Raw genomic sequence first — 19,400 nt, 5'->3', positions numbered from 1 at the left:
TTTCCAGAGATTTCCCACGTTTACCTTACAATTAATTATAAGCTATTTTCAGTGGAAATCTGATTGCAAGAGTCACTTTAATCTAAATACATTAGCTGAGGCACCTGGAAAAGGGTGAAAAGTAAATTAGCTCCCTTAATGAAATTCGGCAACTTTTCTGAGCTGCCGGAACTCATCGCTGATTCAGTGTCTACCCCCTGTGAGCTGTGACATTGTCTGCTCCGACAGCGCTGTGTCTTCATAGCACCACATACAGCTGCACAAAGCCCACGGCCCCTGGCTCCACTGTCAGTTCACTCTGTTGCTCTTCGCTTCAGAAATACTGACTAGCATTGCAGGGCAGGTTTTGAAAAGGCAGGCTTTTTCATAGGCATAACTGAACACCAGCAGTGCTGGAACCTAGACCAGATTTTGTGTCGCCAACCATGAGATGCTACTGGCCTCCAGCTCTCTGCTCAGTGCCACCGGTGTGGAAGCATCCTGGTGTGCATAATGGCCCACCTGGCCACAAGACCCGCACTACCATTGTGCCAGGATGGTGTGGCAACATGTAGCACGTGAGCCTGTGCTAATACAATTATGTGTAAGCCTCCTGCCAGGTGAAATCAGCTTGCTTTGCTGGAGGTTTTGATATTAAAAGTGAATGCTTGTCTATTAATTACAGCAGAAGGATTAGGTCGGTGGATGGGGAAACACTGTTATTTATGGAGGCTGCTTTAATTCCTGGTTCTTGGGAGTTCAAACAATTAATTCCCTCTTTGATGGCTGCATGTGCAGAAAAAGAAACCCATTAGGAAACTACAGGGGAGGAAGCATGAGCAGAGTGGAAAAAAAACTGTCAGATACCACATGGAATGGCCTGGGCAGCAGCTGACCCTTCCGGGACAAAGTGAACACAGTAGACAAGCCCAGCAGGCCTAGTTAGGTAGGAGAATCCTGGACAACCACTGCTTTTACCTGTAAAAGCACTGGAGGGCCTATCTGTCCTCTGAATTTGTGAGGCATTGGGAAAGGCTGTAACACCCATTGATTAACACTGAACACACTCCTCTTACTCCAAACACAAATGAATTTTGCAAGTAGAGGTAAATGTGTATGATCAAAACATGTCAGCAGATGTGTTGTCCTGCATGGAGGCACTCATTCTTCATTTAGCATTACTCACCACCAAGACTATCTCTTTTTAAAGAAGACGTCATGCTTCCATCCTACATATTATTCCTCTTCAGCTATATTTGTTGGCACATAAGCCTGCCTGAAGTTGGCATCCCATCCTTTGAATGGGCAAAATGCCACTATGGCAGATGGGTGAGAAATGAAACTAGAGTGAGTGGCAAGTCAGAGAATATCAGGACAGTTTCCTTTCCAGGATCAAGGAAGCAGCATTCTGTGGGAGCTGCTCAGCTCCTGAAACACAGGTGGAATGACATTATTCCTTGATTCTTGAGCAGATAAACATGAAAGAGTGCTAGCTACCAAGCAAATGTTTGGAAACTGAGAAAAGTGCTTTTGTGGTACTTAGGTTGCACAGAAGAAAATGCTGAGTCAATAATTTACTTTTCTAATTCATTTTACAAAGTAAAGAGTTTTGTTTAGACGCATCACTAATTAATGAGTTTTTTGTTTAGCCTGAAACGCAGGGGAAAAAATAATATCTATGAAGTAAACAATTAGATTGGAATATTACTTAAAAATTCATCACCAGTTGGTCTGTACTTAAACTGTTCTTAAGAACGTACTTAGTTAATCAGATGAGATTTTGTTTTGCTTTTTTCTTAATTATCCTATGGGAGCTACATTTTTCGAGACTCTAGAGTACTTTTCCATTTTTCTTTAGAGAAAAAAGTGAGAGAACCACAACCTAAGATGTTTTCCTTCCTTCCTTCCTTCCTTCCTTCCTTCCTTCCTTCCTTCCTTCCTTCCTTCCTTCCTTCCTTCCTTCCTTCCTTCCTTCCTTCCTTCCTTCCTTCCTTCCTTCCTTCCTTCCTTCCTTCCTTCCTTCCTTCCTTCCTTCCTTCCTTCCTTCCTTCCTTCCTTCCTTCCTTCCTTCCTTCCTTCCTTCCTTCCCCCTTCCCTTCCCCCCTCCCTTTCCCCCTCCTTTCCCCCCTCCCTTCCCCCCCTCCCTTCCTTCCCCCCTCCCTTCCGCCCTCCCTTCTCCTCTCTCTTCCCCCCTTTCTTCCTTCTTTACTCCTTCCTTCCTTTTCTCTCTGGAGACTGAGACAGAGAATTTCAAATACAGAAACTAAATGTAGCTGCTCATCCGCTTTTTCTTTATTTATTTTTAAACAAACAGATTTTGTTGTCTGAAAATGTACATCTGAAGACCTACTTAGCACTGGATCCATGGAAGCTCTTGTGCATGTGCTTAAGCACTGAAGTACCTCAATTTACCACCAGGAGGGTTTATCTAACAGCTATGCAAACAGCAACTTGATGCTTTATTTTTGGCAAAACAAGACATGCAGAGGATGTCACTGATGGAGACTGTGGTTTCTGTTTCTGTACGCAGGAGAGGAGTCGCTCACAATTTTTGTGGACAAAAGGAAGCTGAGCAAGAGGTCAGATGGAAGTGATCCCAGCACCAACAGCTCTGTGGTGACTCTGGAGACCTTGCACCAGCTTGCAGCCTCCTACTTCATTGACAGGGACAGCACACTGCGCAGACTCCATCACATCCAGATAGCTTCCACTGCCATAAAGGTATGGGGATTTTGCTGAGGCAAACCCATGGACGTGTTTCTAGATTCACTAGCTGCTCTTCAGGAGAGATGTATTTCAAACAGTAAGCCAAGACTGATTAGGAAAATAGCCATGTTTCTCCTAATCGTTTTTTGTTTTGTTTTGTTTTACCTGAATCAAAGCATTAAATTTATAATAAAGAGGATAGTTTAGAAAAGAGTTTAACACACTGAAATTATTACTTTTGATGAGTGATACATAATTAGGATGGCCCTTTAAGTCACTGAGAAAATCTTCATGTGTGTTTTCCACAAATGTGTTTATAGACTGACCTGTGTCGGTCTAGAGACATATACAGTTTACATATTGTTTATGCTTTCCTTCAAAAGATGTTTTAAAGTGTAGCTTAGGGTGCTTTTCTGATCAAATCAAACTTTTCACCAATCTTAAAACAAACAAAAAAACAGCACCAAAGAAAGAGTTCTTGGATCTACAGTCCTATTTTCTATCCTGCCTACTGACTGCAGTAGGACACCCATAACACTGGAAGATGCTTGGCTAAGATCAGAACCTCTGCAGATATTATATAAATCAACTGTTCTCTTACTCAGATCTTTACTATAATGTTGCTTATTGGGTATAACTTTACTCAGTACATTTCCAGAGTTGAGGATAAAATAAAATGTAATTTACAGTTGAATACATGTTGATTTATATATATATATATATATATTTAAATATAAGATGTGATTTAAAATCCATTGCATTTATTCAGTCTTCCCACTCTCCAGTAAGGTCCTCATTAATGACAATCTGAGGCCAATTTTCACTTGCTAGCCACCTTAGCTATTGCTCAAGTAAACATAAAACCACCTCCTCAGCTGTGCTAGATCCTTTACAAATAAGGATACATGAAGAATTCGTGGCAGGGCAGCACATGCTTTGTTTGTCTGCCAGTGTGTGAAGGATGTTCCTCCTGCCCCATTGATCTTGTTAGCAAATCCCAGTTCAGAGCTGGTCAGCTGCAGGGCAGTGTTAAGGTCTTCAGGCAGCACAGATGAAAATACAGATGAACAAACACAAAGTCCAGTCGATCTCATCTAGGGACTGTCTCTTGGATCGTGCAGTCTTGCTGCAGATTGTGGTGCTGCCTATTCCTCTGTTCTGACTTGTATCCTGAGTCTCACTATTTATTATGCAGATCTGCAGAAGTCTTTAAAACTGGTCTGCTTCCTTCAAAACACAGTTTTTTCCTTCTGTGTTAAGACAATTCATGGGAAGAAATAAGTGGTAACTAAAGTGCTAGAGTACAGACATACAAAGACGAGGCTGTCTCTGAAAGAGATTTCTCCTATTTGCTGTATTTTTAAAGCAAATTTGTGCCACACCACAAAACTCAACTGTGCTTGCTAACGATTTACATAATGAATGTTCTACATGCCCAAAGTTTGTTACAAACAGCACAGTGTTCTCTCCACACCCTCGCTGTTCATGAAATGGATGCAAATAAAAGCTGTAGTCCATAAGCAAATCTGATTTGGGTAATTGAGTGCAGCAGGTCTCTAGAAAATGGTTTTCATATCGGATACAACAGTGCTGATACATGAAACCTTCATTTTGTATCTTCCTTTATTGAGACCGGGAATATTTGCATTACGGATTTCTATTGTCAGAACACTTAACAAAAAAACTTGTTTCTGTTGAAGGCCAGGAACACAAAAGCAGCTATGGAAGGCATTTGTTTTTGTTTTCTTCCCACACAAATTTTTGAAACAAAGCAGTTTTTCCATTGGAAAACCACCCAGTGACGTTTCAGACCCGTGCTGTAAATATAATTTTTCCAGATTATTTCTTAAAACGTGTACTGATAACTGATAACAACAGGCTTACCACAGATCTGCCTGGAGTCACATTCAGCAGCAGTAATAGCCTGAGGACCTGAGTGCAGGGGTGACCATCAGCCCTCTCTGTGCCTTACCTTCCTGAGCTACTCAGGGAGAGGCCATCTGACACCTTCCACACAGCTTCCATGTCTGCCTTGCTCACCACAGCCCTGCTCAATTTCTTCTTTTGTGTGAGAGGTCGAGCTAGGGATTTGCAAAAGCAATCCAAGAAATGCTTCCTCAGTTTATCCTACACCCTTCTGACAATTCCACTACGAAGGTACTGGAACAAGCGGGGGTGTTTTCTGCACGTTTTAGAAAGCCCTGAAATTCTGAGTTTCACAAGCAATATACAATCATTTTTTGATTGTTGTCTAGTTAATTACAACAACAAGAAGACATGCTCTGAATCTATTTAGTATTTGATCTTATCATTTATAATTCACATGCAGATAGCAATTCTGTGTCTTAAGCATCATCTGCATGTACTTGAAGTTTCAATTAACTGCAAAGAAAAGAACTAAAAGGATAGGGCTTTTTTGAATTGTTTGTTTTCCCTTCCTTTTTTTGTCAGTAAATTTTAGTTACATTCTGAATGGCTTCTGGATGGCAATATTCTAGACTCTGGTGTACTACTGAAGATGTTCTCAGGAACAGGGAACTGAGAATATACATACAGCTTCTATTACTCATACCCTCACTATGAGAAACTGAACTATATTTTGGGGAATGTGCATCTGAATGAAAACAGTGAAGAAGCATTATGAATGGACGAGACTTCAAACACAAATCAAAATACATGGTTTGGGAGAGAATCGTGGAAGCATAGAATGGTTGGTGTTGGGATGGCCCTTAATGATCATTCAGTTCCACCCCGCTATGATGGGTTGGTTGCCACCCACCAGATCAGGTTGCCCAGGGCCTTGTACAAACTGGCCTTAGATACCTCCAGGGATGGAGCACATGCAGCTTCTCCAGGCAGCCTGTTCTAGTGTCTCACAACCCTCTGAGTAAATAATTTCCTCCTAACATCTAATCTAAATCTTCTCTCTTCTAAGTCTGGGGATCAGAGACCTGGGCATAGTACTGCTGATGGAGCTTCATGAGGGCAGGGTAGAGGGGGACAATCTCCTCCCTCTCCCTGCTACCACCTCTCAGTTGATGCATCCCAGGATACCACTGGCAGTCCAGGCTGCAAGCACACACTGCTGGCTCATGTCCACCTTTTTGTCCACCAAGAGTTCCAAGTATTTCTGTACAGGGCTGCTGTCCACAACTTCTTCTCCCAGTTTGGACATGTATCTGGGATTTCCCCAACCCAAGTGCAGCACCTGGCACTTTACCCTATTGAACCTCATGATGTTCACGTGGGCCCACTTTTAAAGAGTGATGTTTTGGTTTTGGTCGTACTGTAAATTAGTAATATGTCAGTAAGATCTAATGGATGTGAAGCAGTGAGAAAACATCTAAATACACAGGAGCAGAGGGAGACTTTCAGTTACTTATAGATACCACTAGAGATGAATTTGGCTAGGATGGGAGAAGATAAGAATTCAGCAAAGCTGCAGCATTGCTCAGTAAAGAGCAATGAGCATTGCTCATTGCTCAGTAAAGTATAAGGATAACAATGACTCCTTCATTTGCAAACTGTAGATTTTCATGTTTGGACATTTAGTTGCTGTATTTTCTGGCTTCTTCTTTCATATTTCTTGAACAGATTAAGTACAAAGTTCTTTGCAGATGGGATATGAACAGCGTTCCATTAAGTCTCTTGATTTACAGAGCAAAATCAACAACGGATGAAGTGTTAGATGAGGAATCTCAGTCTTTTGTGAAAACAAAACAAAACAAAATGAAACACTGCTACTCATATATATCTGTTTTCTTAAATATTGAGAACAAAAGTGGTAGATGCTCTTTGCAAAGCACAAATAAAAAAATGCTTTTGTTCCTTACGTACTTAAGACAATTCATACTCAATTAATTCATACTCATAAATTGTTGTATCCTAATATCAAATTAATTGAGATGTGTGCTACCTGAATTTTTTTTCTTACAGGTTTTTATACATTAGAGCGTGGGGTTGATTAGAAAAGCAATATTTTGATAAGTTTTGTTATTTAAGGTTTTCTATTAAATTCTGATTTACATCGCACAAAATGGAAAGTATTAGGGAGAGGGAAGTGAGAATTAACATTCAAGTTTTCATGTTTAATTCCTATTTATATTATTCATACCAAAAGCTGTTAGTGCAGCATGAGGAAAGGAGCACAAGAAATGAAATGTACTTAATGAATCAAGTTTGTTAATCAAATTTTTTTTGTAATCAAGTTTCTCAGTTGTGGCATAATTATCCTCAAAAATAACATGAGCACAACTAATTAAAGCTTCACAGTTTTCCATTGTTTTCATTGTTTACTCCACATAAAATGAGGAAAAATCACAATATTTTCCAACTGGAAATCAAATATTCATGGGAGCAACCCAGATCCTGTATAAATATTTACTTTATTTAAAAGTCCCTGATACGTACATTCTTCCAATATTATTTTAATGCATGCATTTTACTAATAGTAGTCAGGCTCATGTGCTAAAACATCAGTTTGCAGCCTCGAGGGCATCACTGGAAACTCTCCAAGAGCCTCGGGGCTGCATGTAATTTGCATATGCATTTACATGAATGCATATCCTGTTGTATTTGAAATATTACAGATCTAACATTACTTCTCTTGTATGCTCATTTTAGAAGCTTTTTCCTATGAACATTTCTCTTCAGATGCAATGACAGCTGTTAAGTCTCTCTATTAACATGCATATTAGGATGACGGAGTGTGCGCTCCTCGTATTTGATAAAATCCTCTAAACTTGTGGAAGCATAATACAAATAAAGCCAGCAAATGTTTTTCTTTCTATTTATGCTATCTTTAACAAGTAATATCCTCAGCTTTTCCTGCTCAGTGTTGTTCTTGCCTGTGTACTGCCATACTAATTTGAATCTATTGAAGATCTAATCATAATCAGAGGTCCAGGGGAAGGTCGAATGACTTAAGACCCAGAACTATCCAATGACTCTAACCAATATGACCCACCTCTTTCCTTCACCTGATTAATGGATGGTGTAAACAAGACTTGAAGTTCACAGCTCACGTTCTGTGATTCTAACAGTGTGTTCCACTGCTGCCCAGTGGCAGAATGACCCGTACTACTCTGCGGTCAAGCAGTCACTCTCCTAACGCTTGGTTAGAAGACTTTCTCAACATTAGGTAGACTGGATAGGACTGTGCATAGTGCCCCAACTTTTTTCCACTCTCTTAACAGTTGGGAGACATGGTAGTATGAGCTCCTGCACAAGTGACCCCGAGTCCTGTTTGTTAGATGCCACTGTCAAACTAACACTATTATCAGTGAGTTAGCTCACAGCACTGCCTGCCCTTGACTAGGATTTACAATAAAGAGGTGCTGTGTCGAGAAGAGCATGGAGTTTTATAGGACCATAATTGTGAGGATGTGCTAATCACATGCTGAGTGAAGTTAAGCAGAAAAGATAAGAAACACATTGACAGCATGGAAGATTAAATATTATTGAATAATATTACTACAAGTTGCAAAGGGATAAACACATTTATGTCAGGCAGTTATAACACTGATGCTTAATAAAATGAAGTACTATACTAGCTGTGTTTTGGAGGATATCTTCTTACATCCCAGAGTAGATCTTATTTCTAGGGAAAATGTTTCAGGGAGTTGGAGAAGGTAAATAGTGTAGGTGTTAGGTTAGGGTCCAAACAGCTGAAGGACAGCTACAGTGCATCAAAGGAACAGGAGGGAACAGAGCAGATGCATAAATTGAATTTTCCAGCAGCTATTTACAGCCAGATTACAGCCCATTTATTCCATCTGAGTGAGAATGAATAACCATCCGTGAGAATCTGCCCTCTCATTTCAATTAAATTTTATTGTGCAATTTGCTTTTTCTTTCCCCAATACACTTTTTTATTATTATTTTTTTTGTTTTTGTTTTTAACTATTAGAAATTTAAGCAATTTGCTTTCTTGGAAAACTCTAGATTACAAATACTATATAACAGGGATCTATTGTAATGGTAAACAGATCTGATTACCTATAATTAACCCGTGAACAACTCATGGTGGGCTGCAAAAGAGGAAACTTAAATGTAATGAAATTAGCTTTTCACTCAAAACTCATTCTGAAATCCAGACCTTTTGTTTGTCTGCTTGCCTCTTTGTTTGGTCTGAAAAAGCTTGCCTTCTTTTTCTTTTCTTTCATACCTCCTATTTGAGTGTGCTTTTCTGTGGGTTCAGCTAATTGCTGTAATCAAAAGTGAAAATGCTGAATTGCTATAAGGACTCATTCTTTTGTCAGATTCCTGAAGAATCCTAAACATTTTCACAGTTTTTCTTAGTTGCTAAATTTTGAAGCTTTTGAAGTTTAGGTCTTGCACTCTCCTTGCCAAAGTTTTTTTTTTAGTCTGTGGTAAGAATTTAAGACCCAAGCCTTGCGAATGACCAGAACTTAAGGTCAAAGATGCCATCCCGTGAGGAGCTTTAACTTGTAAAATTACAGTTAGAAACACTGAGCTGGGAATGCTCAATGTATCAGTTTTCTGTTAACTCTACTGAAAAAGTTACATAGTAAATGTGAGTTTAATTAAGCACACTAGGGAACTAAAAGCCAGAAGACACTGTCCCTCTTCAGAAGTTTGTATTTCTGCATCAGGTAATATTAATTAATCATTTCAAAGAAAAGCCATGAATCTTTTGTCTTGAGGTGGCAAACTAATGAAATTTTGGTGAGAATTCAGTACTTCTGCAGGCTACTTTGAAAATCTCACAGTTTGTTGTAAGCTTCACAACTCAACTATGCGTATGCATAGGTATAAATGTTTGAGTTTAAATTTGGGTTATGATCTTATCTTACTAGCCCAACTGGAAACTGAATTTTGGCCTCTAATGTGTTGAGCATCATCTTCTACCTAAGGGCCTTTTGGTAACGTGAGCTTAGCAATGAGTTTTGGTAGGCAAGTGTATACAGCTGATAGTCTGTTCATTGAGCCTGGCAAGACTGCCATGAAGCATGGTACAGAACGTCAACAAAAATATGTAAACACAAGGCAGCAGTGCTGTAATGCTGTGCTGAAACAATTCCATCATATTTCCTAGCAAGGCTTATTTGCTAGGGAGCAACTCTGAACTTCCCTTCCTTGTCTCTGTCTCAGTCTCTGGTTATCTCTGGCATCTTGGTACCACATGCTACTGCACAGCACTGACTTTGTGTTTGTTTCACTGCAAAATTAAACTATATGAAGCTTTGTATATTTATGTTTGAGAGGTGTTAGAAATCTTTGGACTGAATTTTCCACAGACATTACAAAATATAATGAGTGCTATGTGAGGGCCATTAAATAATTCTAAGAATACACAAAATGTGAAGATCAAGGAATTATTGCAGTATTTTTTTCAAGAGTTTAAAGCAATGAAATTAAATATAGCTTTAATTCACTTGGACAATGGAGTTCTAATTAAATCGAAACTCCACAACTGCTTTCCCTCAAAGATAGTGTAGAGGTCAGTTCTTCATTTGGTGTAAAAAAGCACAATTACTTTGAGAATCTGACCCTCGCTATCAAAGACGGTAAGAGAAATGGAAGGAGGGGGAGGATGAACTAGCAAGCTAATGCAATCACATTTTACTAAACACTTGCAGAATGCATACTCAGCAACATAATTGGTCCAATGCATCACAGCAGCTGAAACACAACAGTTGTAAAAGGATGTACTTTAGCAGCCTCTAATACAGACTACATTGTCTCATTATATTTTCAATATAGTGCATAGAAGAATATGTGCAAGGAGCTATAACACTGCAGCCTAGTTGGTCACACAGCATGAAACATCTTCAAAACCACAAAATAGCACACATTGCAGATGCTAGGACAGATCTTTCAGAAAGACTTCAAATAATTATTCCATGGGGAAGAGAGAGGAGGAGAGGGGAGGATGGTGAAGAAGAGGAGAGAAAAAGTGAGGAGAGGAAAACTCCAATCTGAGACAGGCTACAAATAGACAAATGTAAGCAAGAGTCTTTAACAGCTTTCACAGAGCTCTTGCCATCATTTACAAAGGTTCTTCAAATTGTTCGCTTCCCTTCCATTCTCTTCCCTACTGAAACCAAAGGAAAACTGTCAGAAATTAAAGAAGGAAGGTTTTCATGCTGCAAGATCCACTGTGAAAATATTGACATAAACATTAAGGGTGGAGCATGCCATAATTTTGAAGCAGTCATATTATCATGGATTTCAACTTGGTCTTTGGTTGTGCAGCAGTTTGTGTGTTGACTGAGAACTGTAGTTCAGAACTCGGTGTCCTCCACTCTCTAATTGACAGCTGCTGCCTGAAAGTGGGTCAGAAAACATCAAGAAAGGACTAAAATTTGGAGAATCTTCCCCTACCTCTGAACCCAAGGAAATAATGGATACCACAGATCAACAGCATGTATGAACACAAGGTTAGATTAGGAAGAATATGTCAGGGTAATGGAGACTCAGAAAGGTCAGAGGCAATAAGCTTTCAGAAAATAATAAGGTAATGAATAATGAGAGAATTCAGTATATGTATTATTTTTCAAATAGAATTTTAAAGATATTTTTATGGTTTTTGCTGTTGTGTAAGTGAAGTCAATAAAGTTTCTCTGCACAGTTTGATATGACTGGGATCTCCATGCAACCTCAACCACCATCTTCTTATCAAACAATGTTTAATTTTCTTTCTATAGATTACCCAAATTAACACGCTTTCCCAGGAAACAGTTACTACATTTCAAGTTGTTAGAGGGAATTGTGGTACTCCCGCGTAGGTATTTTATTCCTGAAAAAATAAAATGAGAATATCATAGGAGAGCTATACTGTCTTAGCTATACTAGTTCAATTTGTTTTTCTAACAGTCATAATAAACATACTAAATAGAGGTCACAGTCTCCTATCTAGTAGATTTTTAACAAAATATATCTTCTCCGTGAAGAAATAGAGCTTTGAAAATGAAAATAATTCCTTGTTCTTCCTTTGGCTTTTCATGGAAGCCTTAACGTGCAAAAAATAATCGGTGATAAAATAGCATAGAGAACAAATTGAAGATATACAGCAATAATTTTTCTGCCATCCAATTCTAGTCTCTTTAGTAGACTTTATTCTTAATCTTGTTAAATTTGAAATATGACCTTTCACAGCAATGCTGAGCCACGTGTGTTGTTGTAGGAAATAAAAATGCTATTATATAATACAAAGCAATTTATATATTTGGTTAAAGTAAAACGACAAAATGTGTGGGTCTGCTTTTCTTTTTGTGTTTTAGGAATTTTGCTCTTTTAATTTTTGATCTTTGCTGGAAAATGCTTATTTGGCCACACAGACTATTAAAAATAAGTACTGTAAAAATAATTGATATTACACAAATAGAAGAGTAGAATATCATGCTGTTCTTTCTTGAAAGAAATGACTCAAGCATTACACCTGTTAAACTTCACAGCATCAGGTGCTTACAGCATTAAGACATCTAGGAAAGTTAATTACCATAATTTAATCTGTTTAGTCAATGACTTTATTCTGAGGAGGCCTTTCTTGATGAAAATATGAGAAGTTGGCATATGTCTGTAACATACAATATAAGCATTTTTATACTACCACAATATAGTTTTTTAATTTCTCCCTCCCCCTTTTTCTTCTGATCTTACCTCTTTTTTTAGATTTGCATGCTTGCAGAAGGTTAGGATCTCTTTCTTCTTTCCTGTATTTTGGTTGAAGTTATGCACTTGCCTTTAGGGTATGTAATTCTTTGGCCCAGGCATTTTCACCAACACTGGGCTGAGAAAAATTAATAAAACAATTTCTTAGATGAGGTTTTATTTTTCAACAATTAAAAAAATAAAAATAAAAATAAAAATAAAAATAAAAATAAAAATAAAAATAAAAATAAAAATAAAAATAAAAATAAAAATAAAAATAAAAATAAAAATAAAAATAAAAATAAAAATAAAAATAAAAATCACTACGACTAGTTCCATTTGCATTCACATATGGCCTAATGAACCGGCCTTGATACTCAGTAGACCTTTCTGTCTAGGTAACATTACCCCATGAGACTAATTCTAAGAGCAGCCTTCTCTATACTAAAAATTCTCTTTGTCTTCTTCATGAAATAAGAATACCAAGAATAACCCAGTTATTATTGCGCCACGGCAAGTTTAGGTTGGATATCAGGATGAACTTCTTTACAGAAAGGGTAGTTAGGTACTGGAATAGGCTCCCCAGGGAGGTGGTTGAATCGCCATCACTGGGTGTATTTAAGAGCTGTTTGGATGTGGTGCTCAGGGATATGATTTAGTGGAGGGTTTTTAGAGTTAGGGTACTGGTTAGGCTGTGGTTGGACTTGATGATCTTCAAGGTCTTTTCCAACCTGGGTAATTCTATGATTCTATGATTATCCAGAACTTTCAAAAAAAAAAATCATTCATTCTTGAAGCTATACAGATAGTGAATGAGTTCAGGTTTAGCTTGCTGAAACATTCTTAGTGCCACGAGGCAAAGGTGTTTTCACTGTTAGAAATGTGGAAGTTTCATAATGCAACTCCACAGTATGCCATCAAATTTAACTTTGCTTTACGCTGGGGAGGATCTAGTCTTTCTTGATGAAAATATAGGATGTTGGTATGTCTGTAGGAATACAGCCACACAGCTGTAATTCCTATGCCTCAAGTTGTGGTTTTTTATTTTAAATTTCACTTTATTAAATTATTTGTGTTTCCATTTTATAATGATCTTCCATTACCGCAGGTTTAGAAATATTTTAATACTGTTTTATATGCTCAAAGTTATGAGTATTTTAGTTATTAATCTAACATGGCTAACATGAATCTAGTTGTACTTTTGTTTTTCTGAGGAAAACATGGAATTTTCCATTTTATTTCCGGAGCTGATGTGTAGTTTTGAACTGACAAAACTGTCCCATGTCTGTAACATTTTTTTTTTCTTGGCAAATCTGCAATGAGTTTATGGTGGGTGATATATTTTCAAACAACTGTCTTTTTTTCTTATGGTTTGTCACTTACAAATTTGTTTCTTTCCTTTTGCCTTACCTTTTCCAAACTTTATATATATATATATATATAAAATCTAGAATAGTGTTCATTATCAAAGCTGCAAGCTTTCCATTTGCATTAAAAATGTTATCTGATTTTTTTTATTATATACTATCAGTTAATGATTACAGTATTTGTTTGGTTTATTATAGACTTCTGCTTAGAACAATGTAAATATTTCTATCTTGACCAAATTTAGCCTCAAAGAAGAGAAAGGTTCAGTGTATTTACACTCACCTGTTTAATCTCACCTCATACTTGCAGAAAGTGGACCTAACATAGTAAGTTGATATCCCAAATAAAAAGTCTTGCTTCTAATCTTTTTTACCTGGTGCTTCCTCAACTGCTCCATCTGTCTGAATCAATGCTGTCAATACTGACACTGCTGCCTGAGCAATGGCATCTGGAACAGAAACAAGAAATACTGGGAGGATGTTTCTATGAGTAACTTTGCTATGAAGATCAATTGCAGTAAATGATGAGTTTCATGTTTCTACCACATGGGTGCATACAGTTTTATGTACCCCCTCCTTAGCCCTGTAAAGATTTTCTTAACACCCAAGCCTGTAGAAGTATCTTGGATAACAAAGAGCCAAAATGCTACTGAGATTTCCTACATCTTGTGAGAATCTTACAATTCAAGCCATCACAACAACTTGGGTGACATAAAAGTCATGGCTCAGTTATGAAATTAAGCAGCAGCACTCTCAGTCTTGCAATGAGAACAGAGTTCATGGCTGCTTACGTTTGCTTTGACTATGAGCATTGCTCCCATACCTCACTTAAATGATCTAGAGAATATGAGGAAATGTGAACACTTAAAACAGATTCAGCACCAAGTCCTACATTTTCTTATTCTTTGGCTAATTTGATACTGATTGGAGTTTGCAGTGCAATTATGATAAATATTTGCACATGCTTTTTCATAACAAGTAGTATCTAACAAGGAATGCATGCACTTAAAAGAAAAGGAAAAAAAAGTGCAAGAGATTTTATTTCTGAATCCAAAGTTTCTTAAAAATTTAGTAGCAAAGAAGTTGGTAAGTCTTACTGGCCTACTTTGAATGAGAATCATATTATCTGTGCCCATGTACTCTGCATGTCATATACATATGTTTACTGCACCAAAATTTGGATTCAGATTCCAATCTCATACAGTCTTTCTATGATTTTTCATAAATTTGTGAGATTTAAAGACCAGAGATTGCTTTTTCCACAGATTAAGTTACATAATGGTCATGGAAGAGTGTAACTAATCAGACTTACAGAGCAATTTAGCTAGACTATTCAGTTAACACCAGAGGAATTCATATTTTCATATTTGCATATTTCTACAACCAATTTAGCTTTTAGCTGAGAGTTTCCCTTTAATTTGAAAAGCAGAGAGGTATTTAAGGATTAAATTATACATTAGTTGTTATTGATAACTTGGTAGTTAAACAGGAAAATGCTTAATAAAGTGTATCGTAAAACTGGTAATTATGCAAAAACTGTATATTGAGAATTGGCAGTACCAATGAGACAGGAAGGGCAAAAGTGTTACAGCCATTTACCAGAGGGGATGAAAGAGTAGGAAGCAAGGATGGAGCCTAAAAATAAATCCCTGAAAACATTCGTGCGACCCAGAGAGAGAACAAACCAACAGACATGCATATTATAGACAGGAACGTGATTTCTTTTGAGAGGCTGGAATGACAGCCCCATAAGGGGTGGTTTGACTGGACCATGGGAAAATAAAGTGGACATGTAAAGTGTCCTGCTTCAGATGTCAGAGTGAGTGGAGGGCAGTGTTAGAAACTGTAGTGCTATGGACATCAAGAATAAATTAATAGCTTAGTTGCTATGCATTCAAGGAGAGGAACTAAAAAGGCTGGGGATAGCTTAATTTAGTAAATTTTCAAAGATTATTTAAAAAACAAACAAACAAACAAAAAACAAACAAACAAACAAACAAACAAAAAAACCCTGAGTTTTAAACTTGTATGGAAATATTTAAGCACAGGTAGCATCTCTTTGGAAGGTCTGGATCTTATTTAACCTGCCCTTATCTCTCTGATTTTTGGGCCTCAAGACTTTAAAATTCTTTTTCTTCTAGTTGTACTTCAAGTCCTAATGTTAACCTTTAACGCATATTTTTTAATTTAATGCAAGTTGTTTTTTTTTCTTTAACGTATATCATTTTAAAGCTGACTGCAGTAAGATGATCCTTTTTACAGTTATCCTGACCTTCTGTTTCTTTCTCTTGTGGTTTCAAAATAGAAGATTTTGACTTTGTTTTCTGATTCAGGAAGGAAGGAATTGCATCTTTTGGGTACCTTTTTTTCCAACTTAAGAGAATTATTTTCCATCCAACTGCAGTACAATTATTACTCATAATATCTGAGAGTCTTATGAATTACAAAGTGGTTCTGTCTTCATAAAAGCAAATGGGGATGCAGTAAAAAATCTGAGTATGCTCAGCATGGCACATAGGAACTGAGCCAATACTGAAAAATCCTTGATTGGGTTTTGCAGTGGGGCAAAACAAACAGTCCTTCTTTACAGTAGGTGCCCCAGGATTCCTTTGGAAATGCTGTCTGTTGTATAGTAACTGCATTGTGTTTGGAAAAAAGACTCTGAAGTAGGCTGTGCTTCAGTACAGCTGCTCTGCCTTTGTGTTTTGCAGGTACTTCACAATTTTTTTATGCATGAAATGCTGTTTTAATTTGTAACCTGTGCTGTGCTCTTTGTTTCTAATTTTGTCTTATAAGTGGAATATACAGATTTCATTTATTCTTCATGGCTCAGCTGTCTCCTTAACCAATAGAAGCTGTGAAAAAATAGTATAGCGTTCATATAAGTAAGATGTAGGCAAGCAGCCCTGTCTAAGTATAAGCTAAAACAAAATGTTCAGCTTTTATTGCATCTTTACTAAGATGTACATTACTTTTCCAAAAGAGAGCTGCACACTCACACATTTCTGAGAACTAGTTAGAAGGAAAAATGAACACCTCTCCTCTCTGTGTGAGGCAGGTAATAAAGGCTCTTGCACTGGTCCTAGACAGTCTCAGTTCATGGGGACTTCCCTGTTGCTTCAGATACAGATGTGTAGGAATGTGGCATCTGACAAGCAGCGTAAATTAAACTATCCTTGAAAAGGAAAAATCATGGCTCCAAGTGTCAGACATGGCAGTGCTGCCAGTGATATCAGCTGGGGGAATTCCTTGCTTTCAAGTTCCAGAGTCACAGAATTGTTGTGTGGTTTGCAGAGTCAGAGATACAGAAAAGTATAGTCATCTTTTCCTCCCTCCCCCATCTCTACCTTAATTATCTTAGAAGGCTGTTTAACCTTTGTTTGTGTTCAGGTAGCTCAGAGCTGACACAGCCCTGACAGTCTCAGTTTCTTCTCTACTATTTTCTGTGGTACAGCATAAATTCAGAGTCTTGTTTTGGTGTTCTTACAGGTCCTCCTAGAATTAACAGATAATAAATTGCTCTCTGAAGTTGTAGAGGAGAGACCTGATAGATGACTGCTCCCCGTCAGATGAAACTAAACAGTTAGCCTTAAAAAAATCACCATCTTGCATAAAAACCAGGAAGTCCTTATTCCACTTTGCCTGCTTAATGAAATTTGTGCAATTTATTTCATTTGCTGGCAGATTAAGTTTACTGTCTCTGACAGAAAAATAAGATTAGAGTGATTCCAGGTCATCTGAGTTAGTGAGCTCTTTGAATGAAAAAGTCAGACCTATGCTAACAGTGTGGACAATGCTAACAGAGAATGCATTGAAAATGTTATATGCCTATCAGATACGGCTTTAGAATGTTGATAAATCTAAAATAAATGAATAGTTCCCCTCCCGAAATGTTATTCCAAGTCCTGACATTGTGTTTTGTCTTGGTTTATCTAAGCCTCTCTTAAATGTTCATCTAGTTGCTAGCATGACAAGCATCAGTACTTGGGACATTCAGATTATTTGTGTGATTTCAATTATGCACTAATTAGTGGAATCCCTGCTATGGTCAATGACACACGAAGGGTAACAAAACAGTAACTACAGCAATTATTCTCTGCTAAGCGAAGGTGCTGCAAGAAAGGTGCTTCTGTGAAAAAACTGCAGAATCTGGGGAGAAAAAAAAAAAAGAGAGAGAAAAAAAGGTTGTTTGAGCTTACATGGTGGAGGTTTTCATTGTGGAGGAGATGGTAGAAGGTTCTCCATGCACAAAGCGGCCTGTGGGCACCACACAGTGCAGATCTCCATTGCAGCCGTGGAGCAGCCCACTGTGCAGCAGTAGATGTGGCCTGGAAAAGACTGCAGCCATGGAGCCCTCACAGGAGCAGCCCTGGGCTGGAGCTGCAGCCATGGAGAGGGGCCTGCAGTGGGGCAAGAGGCTGGGGGAGATGGACAGTGCCTTGTGACCCTTCTATTTGATATCAAGGCCACATATACCCTAGGTTTTGTAGCCCACAGGTGTGATTCACCCTTTATAGACATCTGCCTAGCATCATGAGATGATCCATGCCCCTTGCAGCACTACTGGAAAATACTGTGTCCCGGTTGACTCTTACATCTGATTACTGATAATGTGTAATTACTCTAGGGAGTTCTATTATTTGTGGAACTGCCAAACACTGTTACTATGCAATTAATCCCACTGAATGATTTATGGAGGAAAGGACTTAGTGTGAACGATAATAGCAGGATCTGGTTTTACCTAATGGTTCATTAGCTATATTGAATGAGAAGTACAGTTTTTCCTCTTCCTCAGACAATCCTCCATAAAATCAAGCCAATCCAGTTTTGTTTTTTGCTTTGGATTTCTTCTTCCCTCATAACTTTGTTCATGCTTCTATTGCACCAGTCATTCAGAAAAGAACTTCTTCCATCAGTAACATCACATATATACAAGGAGTTTCTTCTAAATCACTATTTTAATCTTTAAAGTCAGCAATATGAATATGAATGCAGCTTTCTGCTTCCTTAGAAGCCAAATACATCTTAAAAGAATCTCGTAAAGAGGACAGTCCTTTATGCAAGACAGTGCACTGCCTTTGACTGGGCATGTAGCTAGGAATATTAGCTGTGTGCAATAGAAAGGAAACACCAGGACCAAAATCTCTGCAGAAATGTGTTCCTTTTTTATTAGGAGAGCCTTCTATAGGCTTAATTATCGTGGACAAAAAAAAGTATAGTTTCCCAGGGAAATACTACCCACTGATATCACAAGAATTTAGCTCTGCTTAAGTGCTGGGAGGTATGTTCTCTGTGCACTTATAATCGGGTCATTATCACCATGGTTATGAGTTTTTAACTGACTGAAAACTGTAGGCATTTGCCTCATTAATGCCAAATGTTACGGTTTATTTCTGGGAACTGAAAACCCTGCTGCCCAGTGAAACCTGTGCTGTGATAATCTTTGAAAACAATGCACTTGAGAATAGCCTGCTTGGTTTATGTCAAATGGTTTTATACTTATTTTGTTTACTGGTTCTTATGGCCTTTTGGTTGTTAAATAACTTAGGTCCGTTCTACTTTGCTTGGTGAGTTACTGTTCTTCACAGACTCTGGGGCTAGCTCTTATGAAACAAGTGCTCTTTGTTCATATGCAATCACTTCTGGACTATGCTTGCATCTTAAAAAATTATTTGCATTTACATTTTACCATTCCCTCTCCTGTTTTTGCCTTTTTTCTTTTTTTTTTATTGT

At 37.9% G+C, this 19,400-nt stretch overlaps 1 protein-coding gene across 3 annotated transcripts in view; it reads left to right on the top strand.

Moving 5' to 3' along the window:
• Positions 1-19,400, top strand: part of BRINP3 (BMP/retinoic acid inducible neural specific 3) — a 198,990-nt gene that overhangs the window by 116,837 nt on the left and 62,753 nt on the right. For all 3 annotated transcript variants that reach the window (XM_072342744.1, XM_072342746.1, XM_072342745.1), the window contains one exon: positions 2,510-2,700. In XM_072342744.1, coding sequence (XP_072198845.1) covers positions 2,510-2,700 — 191 coding nt within the window. The remainder of the gene's footprint in view (positions 1-2,509; positions 2,701-19,400) is intronic.

The sequence above is a fragment of the Excalfactoria chinensis genome, chromosome 8 (assembly GCF_039878825.1).
Source record: "Excalfactoria chinensis isolate bCotChi1 chromosome 8, bCotChi1.hap2, whole genome shotgun sequence".
Lineage (NCBI taxonomy): Eukaryota > Metazoa > Chordata > Aves > Galliformes > Phasianidae > Excalfactoria > Excalfactoria chinensis.
Note: the sequence above shows the minus strand (reverse complement) of the source record. Positions and strands in the feature narration are given on the sequence as shown.